The following is a 24,278-nucleotide window of genomic DNA, read 5'->3' on the forward strand; positions in this document are numbered from 1 at the left end:
CAGAAAATTTGCAGACAGCTGCTTTATTAATTATTGTTTGTGGGCATGGCTGGCATAAAATAGCTATGTGTCAGTTAGTACGAGACTCGTCACATCTTGGAGGAATGTTCTTTCTTTGAAAATCAGAAATTTAAGGTTGCCTTTGGGATATTTGGCCAGGTGATATATGGTGTATATGTCAGTGCTGTTTGGGACAGAAGGAAGCTGTTCTGTAGACATAGATGTTTTCCTGCAATTCAAATTATTCCCACGGTTGGGATATTTTCGTTCATGCCTCTTTGGTGAGATGGTGTCTAGCAATTTTGATTTATATCTCTAGCAGAAGGAAAGACTCATTATCAATTGGAGGAGTGTTTCCTCTTCAAAGACCTGCTTTGATGATAATGAACTCACAGAGACAGTGATGGATATAGGTCAGATATTGCTGTTAACCTTATTGTCAGAGAGCACTTCACTTCAAAACCCATCATTTTCCCCAAATGTTCTATAGATGGAGATAGACTGCAATTCTTGAGTTCTTTGACTTAGGACTCTCTCTTTTTAGGCAGCACACACACACACTTAAAACTAAGTGCTCAGAAACACACACACACATAAACATTAACACATGCTTCACTCATCACTTGTTGCAGTGTGTTGCAGAGACATGCCTGGGCTTGCCACTGCTGCAGCATGTAAACTGCTCTCTGTTTGCCTTTTGGAATGATTCCCTGTTAATCACAGTCCCCTCAACGCACCCCTCTTACGCCAGTGTTTATCCTGCATGCCGAGCCCTGAAGACCCCAGTGCAGCTGCTTGGCACTCTGTTTGTTTGTGCTTCTTGGCCAGCGACGGCTTTGCAGTGGCCACCCTCCCACAAAACAAGAAGAAGGTTCTGCTTCATCATTCCAGTGGAGAGTGGCCATTGCTTTGTGGCGAGGCTGCTCCACCTGTCGGCCGTCAAGTTCACAGGATTGGGGGTCGTGGCCTCAAACCACTTCTGCTGTCTGTATTTGCACGCTACAGGAGTTGGAGCACCCCCTTGTAAATCTTTACAGCCAGGGGAATTATAGCAGAGAAAAAAAGGAAACTCTCTAGCGAGGAAGCGCAAGAGAAAGTTAGAGGGGGGAAATAAACTGCAGATGGGGTAAGCCATAGAAACCACTCATGGTACTTAAGGCTGCAGAATATCACATGTGGTTTGTGACATTTGCAAGTGAAGGACGCAAACCGCTGATTCAAATAAGCAGACTGCAGGGGTTGGTTGGGCAGAGAATCCGATTGGAGATGGAACAGTGAGAAAGAGAAAAACAAAACAAAAGCTGGATCTCGCAAAAAGAATTTGGTAAATGTCCATCTGTGTCTGGTGATTCTACATTATTGAGCACATTGACCAGATGTTATTGCATGTTTTAATCATAACTGTTCTGAACACCAGCGAACCAGCAGGCAGTATTGCTTCTCCTCCATGTGTGTGCTTTGTATGGGAGGGATGTTGCTCTGGTTGACGTCATTTCCTACACAGTACAACCACTTTCATATGCATTAATTAAAAACGTATGTGTACTGTTGTTGATGACTGAGCTGTCTTTATCCACATGTATTAAACGCAGTATTTGGTTCTCATAACACAAATACTCAAAGGTAAAAGATACAAAGATTGATGGAAATAATCACACCTGAACCACAAAAAAGCACATGCAGAATATTCGATTTCCAAACGAATCCTAGCCTATTCTACCCTGTCCTATCCTATTCCATCCCATCCTAACAAAAACTAATTTGTAAATTCTATTCACCCTGTGCTATATTGAAACACATTATTTGATTTATACCTTGTGAATTATTATTATTTATTTATTTTAAACAAACACCCAAGTCAGATGATTGCAACACGTTCCAAAAAAGTTGGGACAGTCAAGTGTTTACCACTGTGTAACATCACATTATCTTCTGCTTACACTTATTTAGCATTTGGACTGTGAAGACACATATTTGTTCGGTTTAGCAAGCTGAATTTTCTCAGATTCTCAGGTCTTCAGCTGCACAATTGGACAGGACCTTCCTATGCCATATTGTGCACTTTATAATACGCCACACATTCTCAGTTGGAGACAGGTCAGGACTGCAGGCAGGCCAATCTAGCACCTTCACTCTCTGTTTATGCAGCTATGTACTTCAAATCTGGGCAGTTTGTGGTTTGGCGCTGTCCTGCTGGAAAATGCAGGGACATCCCTGGAAATTCCGGCATCTGGGCGGTAGCATATGTTGCAACAAAATCTTTTTACATTAACAGTGCCCTCACAGATGTGAACTGTAAGTTACGCATGCCATGGGCACTGACAGACCCCCATACCATGAGAGACACTGGATTTTGGACCTGACACTGATAACGGCTTGGATGGCCCTTGTTTTTTGCATGGCATTTTTCATGTATTAAATGTTTTAGTAAAAATATAAGTGAGTAATCATTACTGCTTGTTATATTGGTGCACATACATTACCACAATGGCTGTTTGGTATAAATGGTGGCTCCTCTGACTGAAAAAGCTATTTTTTTTCTATAATTTTAAAGCTATATCACCCAGCGCCACTTAAACGCTGCACTTGGTTGCAATTTCAGGCCAAAAATCCAAAACTGCTTTACATAGAGCAAGAATTGTGTTACAAGGATACAAAAGTACAAAATACAGACAGAACTGATCACCTGATAAGTACAAACAGCTTGTTTTGAACATTGCCTTAGAATAAGCATCGGTAACAGAAGCTCTAGGATAGATGTTGGTCCCTTCCATCAGAATCAGACTGTGTGCCGGAACCTACTTTAGGTGTTCAACTGTTTTTACAACAATTCACCAGCTCACAATTCAACTTACTGCAATTATGTTAAACGGGACATTTTCAGCCGTGTCCCACCAAACCCCACCTCCCCCCTTTTCCATGAATGAGCACTTTCCTAGACAAGCTAATACCCCGATGGGATTAGCTAATCAAGTGAAAATGCAAGGCACCAATTCACGGCCGAATTGTCAGGTCACCTTGAAAATTGGCCCATAGTTGCCACGGCGGCTGAACCCTGACTCCAACACCCCCGTGACTGGGTTATTAGTCCACCACAGAGTCATACAGATAAAATATAACAGTTATTCATCTTGCAAAATGACTACCTGATGAATATGATCATTACAGGAACTTAAATTCAAAAAGCATTCAAAAGTAACATTAGCATGAAGAGAAGGTAAACCTGCAGTATCTAATTTTTATCTTACACTTACTGTACTTCTATTCTGGCCACACACATTTAAAAAAAAAATAAACGTGTTGCGGTGATGTGGCCGGGAAAGCCAAAAAAACTCAGTACTCAGTTGATTAAACACTGGAATGTTGTGCACTACCCAGAAATGAGGTTAGCAAATGACTTTTGCTGTTGCCAATTTGGAATTGCTCAAAGGAAAAGCAGTAGAACACACTGTATGCAGTGCCCTGGCTTCTCCCCACATTTGATGAATGTTGGTATACGTCACTCCCCGTCAAATAAGTTGCTCTTGACTCCAAATATGGCTGGACTGCTGCACATGAAATGCAATTGTGAAAGCCTTATGGGGGCCTCATTTCTGGGTAGTTCTTGTTTCCTGGTTTACTACTGGGATACCACACAAGAGCTTGTTATTATGATGTCATGTTCCCTGGAAAGTTTGTAATGTCAGCAGTATACCCATTAAGTGACCCTATTCATCGTATTGTATATCCAACCAGAAAGATAATATGTTTGCTAAGCAGAATGTTTTACAGAACAATGGCTAAGGCTTGGATGCCTTAGAGTTAATATTCTAGTTGAAATTGGTCAATATCCTTTGCTGAACAAGAAAGATATGGAATCCTGAATCCAAGTTCTTCAGGATCAAAAGAATTATATCATGTTTTTTCTTCTGTATCTTAAACAATTGCCTTTACAGTTGACTTTTCATTAATTGATACTTGGATATTGAAGTATGTCCACAGTTTAAACAGAATGTGTACCTCAATCTAAATGTTTGCTTTGAAATTCTCTAATAAATTCTAATTTAATTGATGAATCTTTTTAGGACCACCAGATGTGGAGCAAGCCTGTGAGCCCAGTGTTCGCACGTGGAGTCCTCATAATGGCATGGATCTGGGCATGGTCCCCCCTCCCTGCCCTCTGCAAGGCTGCATGTTGCAGCTGGAGTTTGCTCATCCGGTGGTCCCAGACTCCCTCACGATGTGGGTGACATTTTCCTCACCAGAGGAAACAGTTCTGCCAGCCATACACAATATCATCTTACTGACTGTAGCTGGCAACAACCTATCACTGGGTCCCAGCAATTTGTTCTGTGATACACCACTAACCATCAAACTGGGTGTGCAGGAGGAGGTATACGGGGTACAGGTTTTCACCATGGAACAACATTTGGAAATCGATGCCACTCTGCTCACGTCTAAATCTGACTGTCCACTCTGTCATGAATGCGAGCCACTGCGCTATCGGCTCCTGCGGCAGCCGGCGTTTGCGCACGCAGCACAGGGCATTGTGCTGAGTGACTCGATGCGAAGATATGTGGACAGGTGAGTCTTTTCAGTATTGTGTATTGTAGCATTTTAAAGGTGCCTTCTCACCTGTTAAGCTTTATTAGATGTCCAGGCTTACAGTACATTATAAAGACTATAGGACACACCACTCTCAGTGGTGATGTAAAATCAATTTTACAATTTTTTTTATTTTTTATTTAATTTAGTCATTATTTCATCATGCCATATTCATCAATTGTAATTGCACTAAATTGGCAAGTTTAGACAAAATTTATTTTTAATAAAATTTAGTTGATGATAATGTGCAAAATGACAAAAACATGTATCAATTATTAAAACACGTATCAAACATACAGTGGTGGCCAAAAATATCTGCACCCTTGGTAAATATGAGCAAAGAAGGCTGTAAAAAATATGCCTTTATTGTTTTTCCTTTTGATATTTCATTCAAAATATTCACAAACATATATCCTCTAATGGATATCAAACAATTGCAAACACAACACAAGTTGTATAAAAAAAATTATAAAAAAAAAATATATATATATATATATATATATATATATATATATATATATATATATATATATATTTTGGTCAAATATAAAACTCAGCAAAAAAAAGAAACGTCTCTTTTTCAGGACACTGTATATTAAAGATAATTTCGTAAAAATTATCTTTAAAGAACCATAAACAATTAATGAACATGCACCTGTGGAACGGTCGTTCAGACACTAACAGCTAACAGATGGTTGGCAATTAATGTCACAGTTATAAAAACTTAGGACACTAAAGAGACCTTTCTACTGACTCTGAAAAACACCAAAAGAAAGATGCCCAGGGTCATCTATGTGAACATGCCTGAGGCATGAGGACTCGATTTGGAGTTGGAGTGTCCGTCATGGTCTGGGGCGGTGTCCCACAGCATCATCAGACTGAGCTTGTTGTCATTGCAGGCAATCTCAACACTGTGCATTACAGGGAAGACATCATGTGGTAACCTTCCTGCAGGCTCATCCTGACATGACCCTCAAGCGTGACAATGCCACCAGCCATATTGCTTGTTTTGTGCATGATTTCCTGCAGGAAAGGAATGTCAGTGTTCTGCCATGGCCAGCGAAGAGCCTGGATCTCAATTCCATTGAGCATGACAGGGACCTGTTGAATGGGAGGGTGAGGGCTAGGGCCATTCCCCCCAGAAATGTCTGGGAACTTGCAAGTTCCCTGATGGAAGAGTGGGGTAACATCTCACAGCATGCAATGGCAAATCTGTTGCAGTCCATGAGAAGGAGAGGCACTGCAGTACTTAATGCAGCTGGTGGCCACACCAGATACTGACTGTTACTTTTGATTTTGACCCCCCTTTAGTTCAGGGACACATTATTCCATTTCTGTTAGTCACATGTCAGTGAAACTTGTTCAGTTTATGTCTTAGTTGTTGAATATTTGTATGTTCAAACAAATATTTACACATTAAGTTTGCTGAAAATAAAAGCAGTTGAACGTGAGAGTACCTTTATTTTTTCTCACAATTATTGACACCCTTTTATTCAATACTTTGTTCTGCCTCCCTTTGCCAAGATAACAGCTCTGAGTCTTCTCATATAATGCATAATGAGGTTGGAGAACACATGGCAAGGGATCTGCGACCATTCCCAAATACAGAATCTCTCCAGATCCTTCAAATTCTGAGGTCCACATGGTGGATTCTCCTCTTCAATTCACCCCACAGGTTTTCTATGGGGTTCAGGTCAGGAGACTGGGATGGCAATGGCAGAACCTTGATTTTGTCGTCAGTGAACCATTTTGTGTTGATTGTGATGTGTGTTTTGGATCATTGTCTTTCTGGAAGATAAAACCAGGTCCCATTTTAAGCTTTCTGGCTGAGGCAGTCAGGTTTAGATTTTTTTATCTTTTGGTACTTGTTAGAGTCCATGATGCCATGTATCCAATCAAGATTTCCAGGACCTTTGACATAAAATCAGCCCCACATCATTAAAGATCCACCACCATATTTAATGTGGCCATGAGGTACTTTCCCACATGGCTACCTCTCTGTGTGCACCAAACCAATCTCTGGTGCTGTCAAAAAGCTCTATTTTTGTTTTATCTGAACATAGAACCTGGTCCCATTTGAAGTTCCAGTAGTGTCTGTCAAACTGAAGATGCTTGAATTTGTTGTTGGATGAGAGCAGATGCCTTCTTCTTGAAACCCTCACAAACAACTTTTGTTATTGGCCAGTTGAGGAGTCATTCATATAGCCTTAGTAACCATAGTAAACAGAGGGACATCAAATTGTATAAGTTTCAGAAAACAAACAGCCACTAAGTTCGATGTTCAATGCAAATTTTAATTGGTTAACATTAGACAAGACAAAACTGTCACATGCATGTATGAATATTCCAGAGAATGAATGTGTGTGTTTGTGTTTTTACTCTCTTCTGTCCTATCCAGCTGATAGACCTATTTACTATTAAGTGTAGTACATACAGCTCAATATATGATATGTAACATAAATTGTCACTTCTTTTCTGCAGCTTCTTATCATAAATTAGTTGTACAATTAGTTTTAATAATTTAGAATGTTTAACTATAGGTAGAGTGCTTAAACTTAAATATAATTTTTAGGGCTGTCGATTTAACGCAAGGTCAGTAAGTGATATTTCAGCTGTATGAGCAACGCACAGTTTATACAGTGAAGAAAACACTTCAGTAGGTGTAACACAAACATGCGTTATGTTCTTGTGTTCAAAACACTCGAAGGAGTGCAAATGCGATCTAAGGGATCTCAAGATGTGTTTAAAGATTGAGTATTAAACTATATATAACTTGGCACAGTGACCTAAACATTTTATGTTTATGATGCAACACACCCGAGACGCGACACAAGCATGTCTGACGTAGGTGTAAATTGAGGGCCCTTAAACAAGCCCTCATTATAAATCTACAACTGATTGACACTTGTGAAATGGATTGCTGTGAACTGTATGCCAATGATTGGATTATGATCAATAATATGGTAGTAAACAATACATTGTATTCTAAAGCTGCTTTTTGTATTATCAAATGATGAACTCTTCTGCTACAAGAATGTAATGCATTTTAATTATCTGAATATTGTATAATCATAATCATAATCATAACCATTGAGATATTGTTATATGAGGGGCTTTCTCAGCAAATATTTGTACATGCAATTAATTGCGATTAATTAATCGGGACACCATGTAATGAATTCTATTAAAAAAATTTGGTGATTGACAGCCCTAATAATTTTTTATCAAGTTGCCTCATGGCTTTAGGCAGCACATTTTCTTTTTCAGTTAAAAAAAAATAAAACATTTAAATTGCCATACATGTAGTCTCAAATATCATTGTTCAGGACATGTCGGACATGTGATGTCGCATATAACAAACTATTTTCTTTCCAGTACATTTATTAGACATATACTATAGATTAAGTTACTGTTTACAAACAAATGCTCCGCCCCTTCCCTTCCAGGATCTTGCCCAGAAAACCGCTGCTGTCTATGGGCGCTTTGTTCAAATTGCGCTGAAACTGCCCAAAAAGTGCACCGTTTACCACAGATTATTGGAGATTAGGGCTTCTTTAAATTTCTACCAGATTGTTGCATCAGGAAAAAGTTTAATTATGATAATTCACGGGTCACCGTCATTGTTATCGCGTCTGCTCTATTTGACACAGTTGACATGCAGCATCTGTTTGTGGAAAGACTATTAACTTTTTATGAAGAAATCACGCAAACTATGATTCCAAACGTCTGTTTTTAATTTCCAAAGTTCTGTCAATGTGACAGATATGAGGTCAAATATGATCTAACAATGATCTTATCTGATCAAGACAACCATAAGATATAACGGGGAACAGATCCCATCTCCACCACCCAGCATATGGACTACTGTTTGTGAAAGGATAAGTGAATAAAAATAGTCATACTGCGAACATTATTTGAATGCAGTAAATAATATTGTTCAATGGAAACGGCTGTTATTAAGTTTTGGAATGGAATATGACCATATTGAAGTAAAATATTATTTTTAAAGACACATATTGCATGTCTAGTGGTAGTTTTATTTTTAAATATCACATTTCTTAGGCTACCTGTCCAGGGTGTCCCCCGCCTTTCGCCCAATGTTAGCTGGGATAGGCTCCAGCCCCCCGCAACCCTGTACACAGGATAAGCGGTTGACGATGGATGGATGGATGGATGGACATTTCTTAGGCTTTAGAAGTGTGTTAAATATGTATCTGTATTCATCAACCTGTTACATGTCTGACATGATCATACAGGCTCATCAAGTTTAAACTTGTTTTGCCGATATTTCAGAAAAGAACCAACATACTTTCTTTGCTGTAAACCATAGATATTCCTTTATACTAACTTTTATTGACATTAAAATACATTATTACATACTGTAAAGCTTAAAAGATGATTAAAACTGCAGCACTGCATATTTTCACCATTGAAATCTGCTGCTTGAAAGAACCTGGAAGCTCAGTTTCCTGCAGTCAGAGTAATTTCATCTATAAAATGTTTTTCTATTGTCACAAAAAGTGTCCGAAGTTATAGAATCACCCTAATGACTCTTCTTGAAGGTGGCTACTTTTTCTGTATGGAGCTATCAATTATGCAATTAACGTCAAAGAAATGTACCTGTTTTGTCCATCTTTCCCCTGCATCTTCTGCCAACTGTTTTTGTTCTTAACCACTTAAGAGAACCGTCCAATCAGAAGGCATCGTCAAGCTAGTGACATATAGACAACTTTTGTCCAATCATTACCAATAGCAGGATTTGCCAGAATACAGGTGGGAGGGACAATAACGTGTTTCTTTAGTGTATCCATGCAGAGTGAGATTAAAATGAACATGAATGTAAAGAACAGAAAGGATATTAAGACATATTATTCAATTAAAGTGGAGTCACCTCATCTTTGATGGACACACATTACATGGAGGAAACGATCAGTTTTATACTCAAGCAAAACAAGCTGATTTTCTAGGTATTTCAGTACTTCAAATTTCTAAAAGCTAAATTCAAGAACTTTAAGCATTTCAAGGACATTGTATGAACCATGTAAACGGTTTAGAAAAGGCACGGTAGTGGTAAAATGAAGCGGTAGAGAGATTATGATGTTTGACGGGTCATTTAATTTATGATCATATGGACAGAAATCAATGTTGTACATTTCAAAATATGGAGTGTTTTGCCATGACATGGTTCATTCGTTAATTTATTTTGGTTCACGATATTTCAAAATTCTATATATCATAGCGACTGCATTTATCAGACTTTTCTAAAAACAAGACTTTGCTTGTCATGTAAATGTATCTTGTTTTAAGACGATTTAGATATTTTTACTATAAAAATATTTATTTGCAGTGTACAAATGAAGCTATGAACATTCTTGCCTTTTTTACGGCATTTTCTAAAATTGCACTTAACATGAACGTGCAATTATGCATTTGAAGTGCTTCTTAACCCTTTCCCCGCCAGCGTTTTTAAAAAAAAGTTGCCAGCCACCGCCAGGGTTTTTGACGATTTTCGCTAAACTTTAATGGCCCACAGAATATTTTCTTCCATGAATATATGAAGATGCTATATATCACAATAAAGATCTGAGCCTCTGCTTTTAGGCAAAAAAAAACGATTTTATTTTATCTTCATTTGTTCTTTTTTTATTGCGACTTGAACAGAGGTAGGTTTTGTCAAAAAACAACATTTCAGACAAAAAGCTGAGAAAAAGGCATGTTTATGTCTGATATTTTGAGCTTCTCCATGTTTGAGACGATCGCAGTCTGTTTCTTTGATCAAAGAGTTGCGTACTCTTTCAAAACATGCGCAGGGGTCTTCCTTACCGTATAACACCTAAAACACGGAAACCCGGAAAATTCCGTGTTTGGCAGGGAAGCGTTTTTTCATAAAACACGGAAAATTCCGTGTTTGGCGGGGAAAGAGTCGCTGTGCATATGTGAAGTGCTGAAATGTGACCGTATGTTGCTTTCCATTGCAATTTCATTATACTTTCACGTGTAACTTTTTAAATCCTTGTAATTTACCTCGTTGGGAAATGCTTAAAGTTAATTGATGATCTAATTTTACACAATCACTGCTTGGTTCATCATATGTGCTTTTGCAATGTTTCTTTTTCACTAATTCATCTGTGGGTTGAGGTGCAAGCTTCCATGGTCTGTGACATAAATGTTAATGGACAACGGATGTCCACTTGGGCCTGTAAATTGTCCAAGATAGCGTTCTTGGGTGTCAGAGAGGAAGATGAAGAGGTGGGAAGACGTTTTGACAAGCCGAGAGAGAGAACTTTTGCTTAAATCTCTATTCCCTTTGAACTTCATTTGTTGTACAACAGTCATTGTTGCTCACTCTATGAACTACATTGTCGTGCACACAAATCCATGTAGGTAATGCAGTGATTTAGCTAATTATTAATTAATTCCTTTATCTATTTTAAGCATATATTTTAAATTAGATAATTATATATTATTTTACATTAGATAGCCTTATAAAAATATATATAATCGACATGGAATGTAGATGCTTTTGGGAAATGCAGCCCTAGGCTCCTGAAATAATAGCATATAATAAAAAAAATACTTTTATTAGCTATAAGGAATTAGCTATATGGGAGGATTCTGTCGTGATTCCTCACATTTTCCTCAGTAATTTCATTGACAAGATTAGCACAGATCATGATTTTTTTAGTGACTGGTTTCTTTCTAGTTTCATTGTTTTCCTATAAATAATTTTCCATAATGTTACAAAAACAAGATTCTACAATGAGTTTTTGTATCTCTGTTGCATCCTTGGTGTATTAGATCATGTGAGTTAGTACCATTATATGTTTACTTTTACAAGATTTTTCTAGTTCCTGGCTTTTTCTAAAGCATTTGTATTAAAATGCTCCTCTCCTGCCAGACAAAACAGTATTCCGAACGGAATCATATTGACTTTGGAACTCATCTTCAATTTAGTTGAACCGTTTTACCACAGAACAAAACTATCATAATTCAATCAAAGTTGGAGTGTGAAATGTGCCTGGTCAGCATGGCACACATCAAATCCTAGCTCTTTCTTGCCACAAGAATATTGCTGTTCTCTTCTTCCTTTTCAATTCTTAAATGATGCCAAAGTAAACAAAGTGAAGTACGCAGCTGCTGGTTAAATCTGCTCCAGTGGTTGGCATCAGAATGCCAGTTCACATGCTCTTTCGTCTTGAGGTTGCTCTCAGTTTGTGCAGTATACTGACACTAATGTCTTCCCCACATAAGGACAGATACCACAGTAGGCCTCTACTGGACTTAGTAGGTCTTGTTTTGAAGTCATCCACCCAGAAAGAGGCCTTGAGGGACATGCCAATGGAAACAAGGTTGTGTTCAAACCCAGCTCCTGGCCTATTGTGGAAGTGAATGGACATGTGTTCTGGTCAGTATTTCAGTACTGCTCACTTGAGAACTGAATGAGTCTGCATGTGAAATTAAGGGTTTTATTTACCACCCACAGATTTGGCTGCTTAGCATTCTAGAGCACTGTCCAATAATTTATCTACGTCACCAGCACTTATTAGCTTTGCACGGACAAGAAACCCATGTACGCTGACCCGTGATGACATTGTGCTCTTTCTCCTTCATTTGTTTTCATGCATGCTAGTTATCTTGTCTATGCATTAGTGGTGGCTAGCTAGATAAAGCTGACATTTTTTTATCTGATCTGAGGTAGGTAAACTTTTGGCATAAGTAACACGGCAAACTCACAGCTGGTCGAGGAGGTCTGTGTTTTGAGTGACATTGCATCACTGGGATAAAGAACTGTGTGGTCTAAATCAGTTGGCCACATCTTATTTTGAGGTCCCATGATGAATGCATTCATTACATCAGAAAGATGTTGATCTTTGGTAAATATGTTCTGAGACCTCTGCCTAATTTGGGTCACCCATTTGGGTTACTCTGTCTCTTTTGGCTCACTCTCCATTACCACTCTCCACCATCAATTTAAATGAAGAGCCTAGGGCTTTGGGCAGATAAAAGAAGGAATCTTTAGGTCTGTTCAGAAATGTCGTCCATGTTGCATTGAAACTCTGGAACATGGGAGTAAATCACAGGGGGGATAGGGTTAACCCTGCCGCTGTGTGACTCTGGCCTTCAGTAACCCCAAAGCCATCTGCTATTCTTTTCCCTGACCTGGACTTGCTGTCATGGCTTCAAAGGGCACCCCTGCTTTGAGCTGACAAGACGCCCCCCCTGCCAAGGAGAGGGAGCCCAAGACAACTGGCCATCTTAACTGTTTTAGGGGCCCCAGCCACCCAGAACACATTCTCCTTTGGTCTAAGTGCCTCCATGTCCACCAGTTATGGAATTCCAGAAGCTCCACCCTCGTACGTCTCTCCAGCTTTCTTTACTCTTAAGTCATTGCTATGAGTCAATCCCCTTTACTACCCTGTAATTGGCACAACTTCTCAACCAGAACCACTGGGATCTACCCAAATAATGATTTACTGTATCATTGTTGATGTGTTTACTGCATTAATGCAGTAACATTATCCCTAACTGACTGAAGGAAAACTTAATCTGCTGTGGTTTTGGAAACATAACTGCATGTGGGTACTGATGGAGTTGGAATTCCTCGAAATGTAGATTGTTCAGCTAGAAATCCTGATGGCCACCATCCCACCAGTTCCATTGCTAATGACGTAAAGGTTACAGTGGTTTGATTTTGTTTCTGATACTTCTTAATCTTACTTGAAAATTTCTTTATGCAGTTTACAGATTATATATGACAAATGCTCTAATATATTGTAGTCAAAACCAAAGTAAATTGCACAAAAAATTTACTGTTATTGGACAGCAAAGCATAATTTGTGCTAGATGGAATAAATTACAGGGATGTATGCTTACTTTTTTTAAGAGTTAGAACTGGTGCACTGTAAATAACATAAGTAACCTCAAATTATAAATAAGTTTAATATTTATTTTATGTATCTAATTTAATATTTTTAATTAAGTTACTGTTACTCTCTAAATCCTAAATTTGTCATTAAATAAAAACATTTAAGTTATCCTAATTAAACATTACTTAAATGTCACATTTTGGAATCATAACTCAAATACTTAAGTTCTTTAAACTTTGGCTTTGTGTCCTACAAACTCACAACAAAATTGCAGCTGTGTGGAATAACATAAACCCTTGTGCTTGAATAAATTATGTTTGTTTGGTCAAAACAAGGGAATTATGTAGTAAAATAATAGTTTTTAATTAAAAAAATGTATTTAGTTTTAAATATTATTACTATTGTTGTTGTTTTGTAGCTGGTTGATAATTAAGATTTTTGTGAAGTAACCATGAGGGCGATTAGTTTTACCTCTGGTAAAGCATTATTGTTGTGCATAAACATGTTCAAAATAATGCAAGGAATGCAAAAAAAAAATAAAAAAAAATAAAAAAAATGCTAAATAAGCAGGATCACTTGGCACATCATGTCCTTAAAATTCTCTCATCATTTACTCACCATCATGCCATCCTGGATGTGTATGACTTTCTTTCTTCTGCAGAACACAAATTAAGATTTTTAGAAGAATATCTCATCTCTTTTGGTCCACACAATGAAAGTGAATTCGATGCTAAAATATTGAAGCTCCACAAATCACATAAATCAGCATAAAATTCCCCTTCCTGCTCAGTCAATCTCCACTTTAAATGTCATATTGTTCTTCTTGTGTTTGTGGTGATTCACATTCTTCATGCATATTGCCACCTACTGGGCAGAGAGAAGAATTTCAAGCAAAAATTTACTTTTTCTTCTCACCCACACCTGTAAAACCACTGGAGTTGTATGTATTACTTTATTGCTTTTTTATTATTTATTGGAGCGTAACAATTTTGGCACCCTTTCACTTGCATTGTATGGACCAACAGAGCTGAAATATTCTTCTAAAAATCTTCATTTGTGTTCTGAAGAAAGAAAGTCATACACATCTGAGATGGCATGACAGTGAGTAAATAATTTTTTGGTGAATTATTTTTTAAGTAGCACATGGGGGGCCACATTGTCCTCCTTTTGAGATACAATGTTCAACATTTATTTAGTTCCCGTATCTTTTAAGCCAAGAAATAGTTTTGTTCTCATTCTAATGCATGGTGCACAATTTTCTTAAGTTTGTGACTGGTTATTCAAGTTATTCAGCTAAACGTAGCGAGTGGTTTTCTCATTTCCTTGTTGTTTGATTAATAGCCTTTATATGTCATAGCCTGCTAGACAGAGCTCAATTCGGATACATGTACACTTCAAGTAAGACATTTTGATGCAAATACGCTTTTTGTCCCACTGTTCAGTTCACTTTAGACATAAACGACTGCATTTACATTTAATGCCTCACCAAGATGGGCAATGGTGGAATTATGAAGAGTATTTGACCGTTTAGGCATGAACCCGCATTAGTGTTCTCGTAGCACACACACATGTAAAACGTACAAACATTTGCCGCCTGTCAATCAAACAGCATGCAGCAACAGACGTCGGGAAATAAAAAGTAAATCTTTTATATTTCATCTAGATCAACCAACAAGTGGTGCTCTTGCTATCACGATCATTGTAATGAACACCCCTGTTCTAGAAGTAAAACATAGGCTAAATATAGAAAATTACTCAAAATTTTGATCAAGGTCATCTCTCTTTTATCAATGTGTGGAGAGGACCAGCCTGCCGCATTACAAACATGCTGCAGAGGGACACCTCTAGCCAAAGCTTTAGAGGAGGCGTGGTGGCCACCCCCTTGTTACGGCCCCCATGACAAACAAAAGTTGCCCTGACTTACGGCACTGGCTAGTGCGGTGGACGTAAGCCTGAAGGCACGGACTGGACACAGTCTGTGAAGTCTCTCCTGATCCGGCATTGTAAACGGCGGGGAACAGAAGGCTTCAAGAGTGACCGGATGTATGGCCGAGAAAAGAACCCTAGGCAGGTAGTCAGGACAAAATCTAAGCAGGATGGCAAGACAGACAGAGCCTGCAAATCCCCAATTCTTTTTAGAGAAGTAACCGCCATAAGAAAAACCAACTTGAGAGTCAGAAGTTTATCAGACGCTGACTCTAGTAGTTCAAAGGGGGTCTCAACCAGACCCTCAAGAACTATTGCTATGTCCCATGAAGGGATCCTGGTCCTAGCAGGAGGTCTCAATCGCACGGCTCCACGAACGAAGCGAGCGAGCAGAGGATGTTTCCCCAATGGCATCCCGTCAATCAAGGCGTGGCAAGCCGATAGAGGGGCCACATAAACCCTGAGAGTGGCGGGGCATATGCCTGCTGATAATTTTTCCTGCAGAAAGTCCAGAACTAAGGCAATGTGGCAGGTAACTTGATCTGTATTATGTGCAGTGCACCATCTTTCAAAAACACCCAATGTATTGGCATAACTTCTTCTAGTAGAGGGAGCCCTAGTGCTCAGAGTGGTCTCGATGACTTCAGGTGAAAGCCTGGTGTCCCTCAGTTGGTACCCTTCAGGGGCCAAACATGAAGGTTCCACATTTCGGGCCGGGGATGAAGTATCGTCCCCTGCGCCTGAGACAGAAGGTCTCACCTGTCCGGAATTGCCCAAGGCGAGCCGTCGAGGAGAGACATTATCTCCGAGAACCACACCCTGTTCAGCCAACGTGGTGCTACCAGTAAAAGGCAGGACCCTTTCTGGCGAACTCTGGTCAGGACCCCCGGGAGCAGAGAAACTGCAGGAAACACATACAGGCGCATTCTGGGCCAAGTATGCACCATTGCATCCAGACCTAGGGAGGCTAGGTGACTCAGAGAGAAGTAGAGGGAACATTGAGCTGTCTGTTGGGAGGCGAAGAGGTCCACTTCCGCTCTGTAAAATCTCTACCAGATTTGTTTCACTACATCTGTATTTTATGTCCGGACAGTAAATCTGCTCCCACATTCAGGCATCCAGGGATATAAACTGCTCTGATTGACAGGAGCTTGTCCTGGGCCCAAAGGAGAATCTGCTGTGCCAGCCTGTTCAGCTGGCGTGACCGTAGACCTCTTTGATGGTTTATGTAAAAGACTACTGCTGTGTTGTCCACCCGCACCAGGACATGGCAGCCTCTCAGATACTGGAGGAAGTACTTCAGGGCCAGAAATACAGCCATCAACTCAATTGATGTGCCAATCGAGCTGACAACCCTCCCATTCGCCCAAGGTGAGGAACCTGGGTCTGAACCACATAGAAATGGTACGTAGCGCAGCGCGTTTGTGTCCACATCATGATCAAATTGCATATGATACCCAGATAGGTAGTTTTCTGAGTGGGAGAGAGAATGCTTTTCTTGACGTTGAGTCTCAAACCAAGAAAAACCAGATGAGCTAAGACTCAAGCCTCGAAGGTCTAAAAATGGATGCAACCGCCCATCCTTCTTGGGAACTAGGAAGTATCTGCTGTAATAACCTGACTCACTCTCTCTGGAAGGGCGACATGTTCTATGGCCCCTTTGACCAAGCTATTTTGCAGTTCTTTCCACAGTAGACATGCTTGTTCCGGTTTCACTGTAATGGGAAACGCGGAGAACGGCAAACAAATTGAATTCTGTTGCCTTTTTCTACTGTTCTTAGGACCCATATAGAAACACCCGGCAGTAGCTTCCATGCTGCCAGGTTCTCTGAGATGGTTATAAATTTTGACACTTCCTGTTGAGGGGAAGTTGAGTGTTCCGTGTCCTGGACTATGGTCGGAAGCAACGGAACACCCAACATTTCGCTGGAAACCACTAACTCCCGAAACACCAAAGGCGGCGGGAATGGAGAGGTTTCGTGGGGGTATCGGGAAGGTACAGGTGGATGTTTCACATGCCCCGTCCTGAGGGGGGCAACCCTCACAAGGCTGGGCGCAAAACCGTCAGGGCTTTCTCTTTCTTGAAATAACCTGAGGTCTTGCTTTGGATGCTGCTGAGCCCCCAGTCTTTACAAGGGGGAAGTGTGATTTGCCATGCTCTGTTTCTGAGCCTCCCTTCTTGAAGGACCGGGGCGGGGCTGGGTGGCCAGCGGCCCCTCCCCCTGAGTGTGTCCGTTTCGGCCATATGGCATAAACACGGGAACACACACCACTTGCTTTGTTTATTATTATTTTCAGAAAGGAGAAAGGTTTTCTGCACACTGCCTAACAAATTCTATCTCCTAACTGAGGAAACTAGAAATTTTTGACAGGGTTGAGAAGCACAACACACACAGAATGGTCTTAAGACAAAAGACCTGACGATCTATTTATAGTCCCTGGTACTGGTGCATCCTGATGATGTCACCAGCAGAGGCTATACATTTTAGTCAATTTCATTGACATGTTGCATGCATATTCTCAGCTGGTCACTCCTAAAGACATTCCCAAAGCGCTAAATCAGCACAGCGTCAAAGTGTAGCTTTTGATAGAGAACAACAGACGAGGATCTGCTTTTATGGTGGAAAAAATGCTAAGCAAACTCGGAAGGTTGTCCGACCAGTATGTGTGTCAAATCTCTGAACACCAAGAGAATGCATTTTATAAAAAGACAACTTTCACCACTTTTCTTTCAGAATAATAAGAATGTGAAATTATAAAAACGTCATTGCCTTTATGTAGACACAGGGTTTATATATGTGTTTATGCCGTCAGTATTGGTTTATATGTAAGCTCCGGGTGTGTAGAAATGTTTTTTATTGTTATTTTAAAGTCTTTTTTGTTTTCCATTTTTATTAATGCATGTTGTTCTTTATATTTTTCCCCAAAAGTAAAGCATATTTCCCTTTACAAAAAGCTTCACTTTGATGCTGCGCTGCTAAGTGCTACGGGGAACAACTCTAGCTGTGAAACGAGCTGAAATAGTGTGGGTAACACGTCAATGAACATTGACCGGAATTTATAGCCTCGGCTGATGTAATCATTAGATGCACCTACGGCCAGGCTATAAATGGATACGTCACCAGGTGTCGTCAGAAAATCTTTTTTCAGAGCGATTCTGTTTCTGTGTGTTTCACAAACCCTGTCAAAACTTTCTTTCCTCTGTTAGGAGTTAGAATCAGTTAGGCAGTGTGCAGTGAACGTTGTTCAATTTTCTCTTCTGTTTAGAAAATATTATATATTTTTCTAAAACAAAAGAAAGAAAAAAAAAGAGAAAATGACTGAAAGCCGCAAACGGTGCGTGTTCCCCTCTTCTTGCTCTATAGCTGAAGAGGACACACATCAGTTTTTGCTCTGTTTGTTTGGGAGTAAGAGCACGCTGCTCTCGCGTTGCAGCAGGGCGGGTGCGAGCACTGCGGTTTGCTTTAACAGGCAGAGTGCTTCGTGCTCGCCTCGCTTGCTTCGGGAGTCAGCACTCACGAAAAATAAAAAATAAAAATCCTTGCATGGATTTGGCTGAGGGGCAAGAGACGGGTTGATCCCTTTCTCTCGCTCTCTCCCCAAACCCAGCTGGGCCTTCACATGATCTCGAAGCGCGTTCCGACGCTTCTTCGGATCATGAGGAGGATCGCGATTCTCTTCCCGCCTCCGAGCTTTCCATCCGCGATAAAAAAATCTATGGAGGAATTGCTCGATGTTGTTACTCAAGCGGTTGCCAGATTGGACTGGCCACGCGAAAAAGAGACACCAAACCCTCTAAATTAGGGGATAGATTTTATCTTCCAGTCTAAGAAAGGGAACGCCTCATGAGTCCCTTCCCTTCTTTGATAACCTCCATGAAGAGCTTTTTCGCTCATGGAGGAACCCCTAAAAAAATGTATAAAATAAATAAAAATAAAATATACATATATTTTCTTCCTGTGTTCACATACCCTCGACGTCATTATATTCGACCATCGTGGGTGCTGAGGCACGGGGGTATTCAGTGATGCCGCCGGTCGAAGAGACGCTTATGGGCTATCTCTCCCGGGCTCGGCATCGTCACTTAAGAAGCCCTCTCTCCCCTCAAAGCCATGTAGGACAACCTCCACTTTAGTGGGAAGGGCTTATCAAGCAGCAGGTCAGGCTGGTGCTGCTCTGCACACTATGCTGTTTTACAGGCGTACCAGAATGACCTCCCGGACGACCTGAGTGTGGGTTCTGCACTTGACGAGCAAGCCTCAGACCCGCCTCAGTCCTGTCTGAACGGAGGCTCAAAAGCAAAGCACTGCTCCTCCTCCCAGGGATTGGGGACAGGCTCGCCTCCCTCACCAGCCCCCGAAGCAAGACCTCAGGGCTATCATTTCTAGTAAGAGAAAACCCTGACGGTCTTGCGCCTAGATTAGGGGGTAGCTCTGCTCGGGACGGGACGCGTGCTTCACTTCACCCCTCCCGGTACCCCCTCGAAGCCCCTCCATTCCCGCCACCTCTTGGTGTTTCGGGTTGCAGAGGCTTCTGTCAAAATTGGGTGTTTTCGCTGTTCCTGCATTTTATTCAGGACGCGAAACACTCAACAACCCCTCAACAGGAAGTGTTCAAATATAATACCCATCTCAGAGATCCTGGCAGCGTGGAAACTTCTGCCAGATATATTCTTTTCTGTGGGTCTTATAAGGGCGTCAGGATTTTATTCACTCGCCTCTTTTCCGTGTTTCCACGGCGTGTTCTCACTACCGTAAACCGGATTTCTTTTTTATGTAAAAACCCCCCTCAATCTCCTGGTTAAAGGGGCCATGATATGTGTTCCCCTTCCAGAGAGAGAGTTAGGTTATTACACTAAATACTTCCCGTTTCCCATGGAGGGTGAGGGGTGGCGTCTGGCTTAGGTCTTAAAGCTTGAACTGCCCGTGGGTGTTCAAGTCCAAGATGATGCCTGTCAAGACGGTCGTGTCTCAAGCCCTACAACTCGTTTGGCTGGTCACCATTGATCTTATGACACATAAGATATACTATACTTCATTTAGAAGTTCTGCCACAACATGGAAAGTTCCTGAGGTTCGCTTCCGGGGGCGAAGTCTTCCAGGATCAGGTTCTTTCACTCGGCCTAGCCCTTTTTACCCGCACATTCACAATGCATGATGTAGCGCTGGCTCCTTGCGACTCCGGGGCATCTGCATTCTGAATTATGTAGACAACTGGCTAATCCTAGCGCAGTTCCAGCAACTGGCAGTTCAGCACAGGGACATCGTCTTAGCTCATCCGTTTCTCTGGGGTTGAGGCTCAACGCCAAGAAAAGCGTCCTCTCTCCCACTCAGAACACTGTCTATCGGGGCATCGTATGGAGTTCAATCACAATGCGGGCACAACTGTCTCCCGCTAGGATTGAGTCCATTCAGCTCACCCTGAGCAAAGTCAGGCTAGGTCAAGTTTGCACTGCTATCAGTATCAACAATTTCCAGGTCTCAGGGCAACCGCGTTTTGCCTCTTACTGATAGCACCGCGCTGGCCGAACAGGGCTTGGTTCTCGGAGCGAATATGCGAACAGGGAGGACCTTCTCATCCTTGGCCCGAATTGTGAAACCTTTCATGTCTGACCCCTAAGGGTACCAAATGAGGTTCACAGGGTTTTCTCTTGAGGTTATCCAGACCATTTTTTTAGTGCTAGGGCTCCCTCCACTTGGAACTGATCTGGATAGATTTTACAGGGCAGAAGAGGATCTCTTCGCCTCTGTTGATAGCGCAATGTCTCCTCTACTTCTCCCCGAGTCGCCCAGCCCCCCCCCCCCCCCCGGGAGGGGCTGAACGTAGTAACGCAAATGTGCCTGCATGCGTTTCCTTCTACTAAAGTTCTTATTACAGAACCAGCTAACTGCCTGTTTGCTTCAGTTCTGGATTTTCTGTAGAAAGAACTGTCAGTGGGCACTTGCCTCACCACTGCCAGGTTCTATGTGGCCACTGCGGTTTGCCACGGCTTGGTGTGCGGGGTGCCCTCAAAGAGGCATCCTCATTATTGCCCGGGCCTACGAGGCGCGCGGTCAAGCTTCGCCAGTAGGTTTCAGGGCGCACTCTACCAGAGGGCTCTCCTCCTCTAAAACCTTGGCTATAGGTCTCGCTCTGCATCAAGTTTGTGATGCGGCAGGTTGTCCTTTCCGCACACATTCATTGGGCTTTTTTAGTTTGGATGTTCTGCACTCCGGACTCTTATGTCCTTGAGTCAACATCTCAGCCCATGCCTAAACAAGTTTGTGATGCGGCAGGTTGTCCTCTCCGCACACATTCATTGGACTTTTTTAGTTTGGATGTTGTGCACTCCGGGCTCGTATGCCCTTGAGTCGACATCTCAAGCTCATGTCTGGACAAGTTTGTGATTCGGCAGGCTGGTCCTCTCCGCTCACATTCATCAGTTTTTATGTCAAGTTTGTGTTGCGATAGGGTTCTCTTCGCACACATTCATCGAACTTTATGGGTTAGATGCTTTGCTACTCCGGGCTCTTATGCCCTTGAGTCGACATCTCAGCTCATGCCTGAACAAGTTTGTGATGCGGCAGGCTGGTCCTCTCCGCACACATTCATCAAAATTGAATGGTTTAGATGTTTATGCTACTCTGGGCTCTTATGCCCTTGAGTCGACATCTCAAGCTCATGTCTGAGACCTCTCGCGTTTTTGTGAGTACACTGCACAACCGTAGGGGTCCGGACAGCCCCAAGTGCGGCAACGTGGGTATTGCGTTCCCCGTAGCGCTTAGCAGTGCAGCATCAAAGTGAAGCTTTTTGTAAAGGGAACATCTCGGGTTACATGTGTAACCCTTGTTCCCTGAAAAAAGCGGAACGATATGCTGCGCTGCTTTGCCGCACTGGGACATCCCAGGACTGCTCTTCAAAAAGCAGCCTGGCCGCAGGTGCATCTAATGATTACATCAGCCGTGGCTATAAATTCCGGTCAATGTTCATTGACGTGTTACACACACTATTTCAGCTCGGTTCACAGCTAGAGTTGTTCCCCGTAGCACTTAGCAGCGCAGCATCTCGTTCCGCTTTTTTCAGGGAACAAGGGTTACACATGTAACCCGAGACATTTTTTTTTTAGAAACCCTTCTTGGTAACGTTTATGAATAAAACAAAATATACAATTCATAAGTGTCATACTTGGTTGTTTTTTGTTTTTCCATTATATTTTACGAGTAATCGTGTATAAAAAAAATTGTGGGTTTCAGTACTCAACTATGAAATTACTCAAATGCTCATCCCTAAAGGAGACCACATGACAGTTTAGGTGAGCAAATGTCATGTTTTACAAGAGATTATGTCAAGTGAGCACAAACTGATAGGCTATGTTAAATTTATTATCCACAAATGGTTAGAATAGACTGGGAAAAAAATCTGTAATATTAATAATAATAAAATCTTTACTGACATTATGCAAACACTTCTGTTCATTTAACACAAATCTTTTGTACATGTTCTTTGTTGCAACTCTTAAGTGGAAATTTGCCGTCGCAAGTCTTTTTTTTTTATCATAAATGTGGGCAAAACTGTCACACTGTACAGCCATGAATGATAAGTAATGTTGGATTAGGCATAATGATGGAAAAGAGCTATTTGGTTCTTCTCGTCAATAAAATATTTTTGACCGTTTACAATTATTTCTAAAAATCTAGGCAGTGCTAGATCTTATCACAGAGACCTCTGAAACAAATAATTAAAAAAGGATCCCTAGAAGACCCTCGGTTAACTTTTTCTTTTTTTGCATTCATCATTATGGTGAACAATCTCTTTTGAAAAAATCATTAACCAGATTTCCAAGAGAGCTTGATTTGGTTTTAGACCAAAAAGTTCCATAATGCATGAGGGTTTAGACTAGATTATAATGTAAGGCAATGGAAGTTGCTTTGGGAATGCACATGAGCTGTATGCTGTTGTAGAGCTTTGACCCCTCTAACTGAGCTGTGTCCAGCAGACGTTATTGCTGACCACAGTAATCCATGTTTCCCAGAAGTATTCAGAAGGGAAATTTGCACTGTGGAAATTTAGGATTTTCTCTCTTAGGACACTACTATGAGTTGATCTCACTGATATATATAACTCAGCAAAAAAAATAACCTTTATTCAGGACACTGTATATTAAAGATAATTTCGTAAAAATCCAAATAACTTTATTTATTGATCTTTACAGATCTTTATTGTAAAGAGTTTAAACAATGTTCAATGAACCATGCACCTTCAGCTTACAGATGGTAGGCAGTTAATGTCACAGTTATAAAAACGTAGGACACTAAAGAGACCTTTTTACTAACTCTGAAACATCAAAAGAAAGATGCCCAGGGCCCCTACTCATCTGTGTGAAGGTGCATTAAGCATGCTGCAAGGAGGCATGAGGACTGCAGATGTGGCCAGGGCAATAAATTGCAATGTCTGTACTGTGAGATGCCTAAGACAGTGCTACAGGGAGACAGGAAGAACAGCTAATCATCCTTGCAGTGGCACGTGTAACAACACCTGCACAGGATCGGTACATCCGAATATCACATCTGCGGGACAGGTTTCTTTTGGGCGTAAGGATGTATTCTCACCCTAAACAAGCAGATATTACAGCTTACTTACATTACAACTTGTGAATGGTTTTGCCTCTTCCCTTGGTGTGCTGTACTGATAGATTGAACACTGGGGCAAGTGAATGCTCTGACATCACGATATATCTTCTCAACTTTTCAACCAAAACTATTGCAGACAACCCAGCTAATGATTAATTATTGTCAGTGTTGGTTGTATTAATGCAGTATCATCATCCACAACTGATCTGTTGGGGACACAAGGAAAACTTCAATCTGCCCTGGTTTCAGAAACATGACTACATATGATTAATGGTGAAGTTGGAATTCCTCG

At 41.1% G+C, this 24,278-nt stretch overlaps 1 protein-coding gene across 1 annotated transcript in view; it reads left to right on the forward strand.

The window, feature by feature from the left end:
• Nucleotides 1-24,278, forward strand: part of pappaa (pregnancy-associated plasma protein A, pappalysin 1a) — a 173,823-nt gene that overhangs the window by 32,587 nt on the left and 116,958 nt on the right. The window contains exon 8 of the mRNA XM_052118971.1: nucleotides 4,065-4,563. Within this exon, the coding sequence (XP_051974931.1) occupies nucleotides 4,065-4,563 (499 nt within the window). The remainder of the gene's footprint in view (nucleotides 1-4,064; nucleotides 4,564-24,278) is intronic.

Source organism: Xyrauchen texanus, chromosome 4 (genome assembly GCF_025860055.1).
Source record: "Xyrauchen texanus isolate HMW12.3.18 chromosome 4, RBS_HiC_50CHRs, whole genome shotgun sequence".
Classification (NCBI taxonomy): domain Eukaryota; kingdom Metazoa; phylum Chordata; class Actinopteri; order Cypriniformes; family Catostomidae; genus Xyrauchen; species Xyrauchen texanus.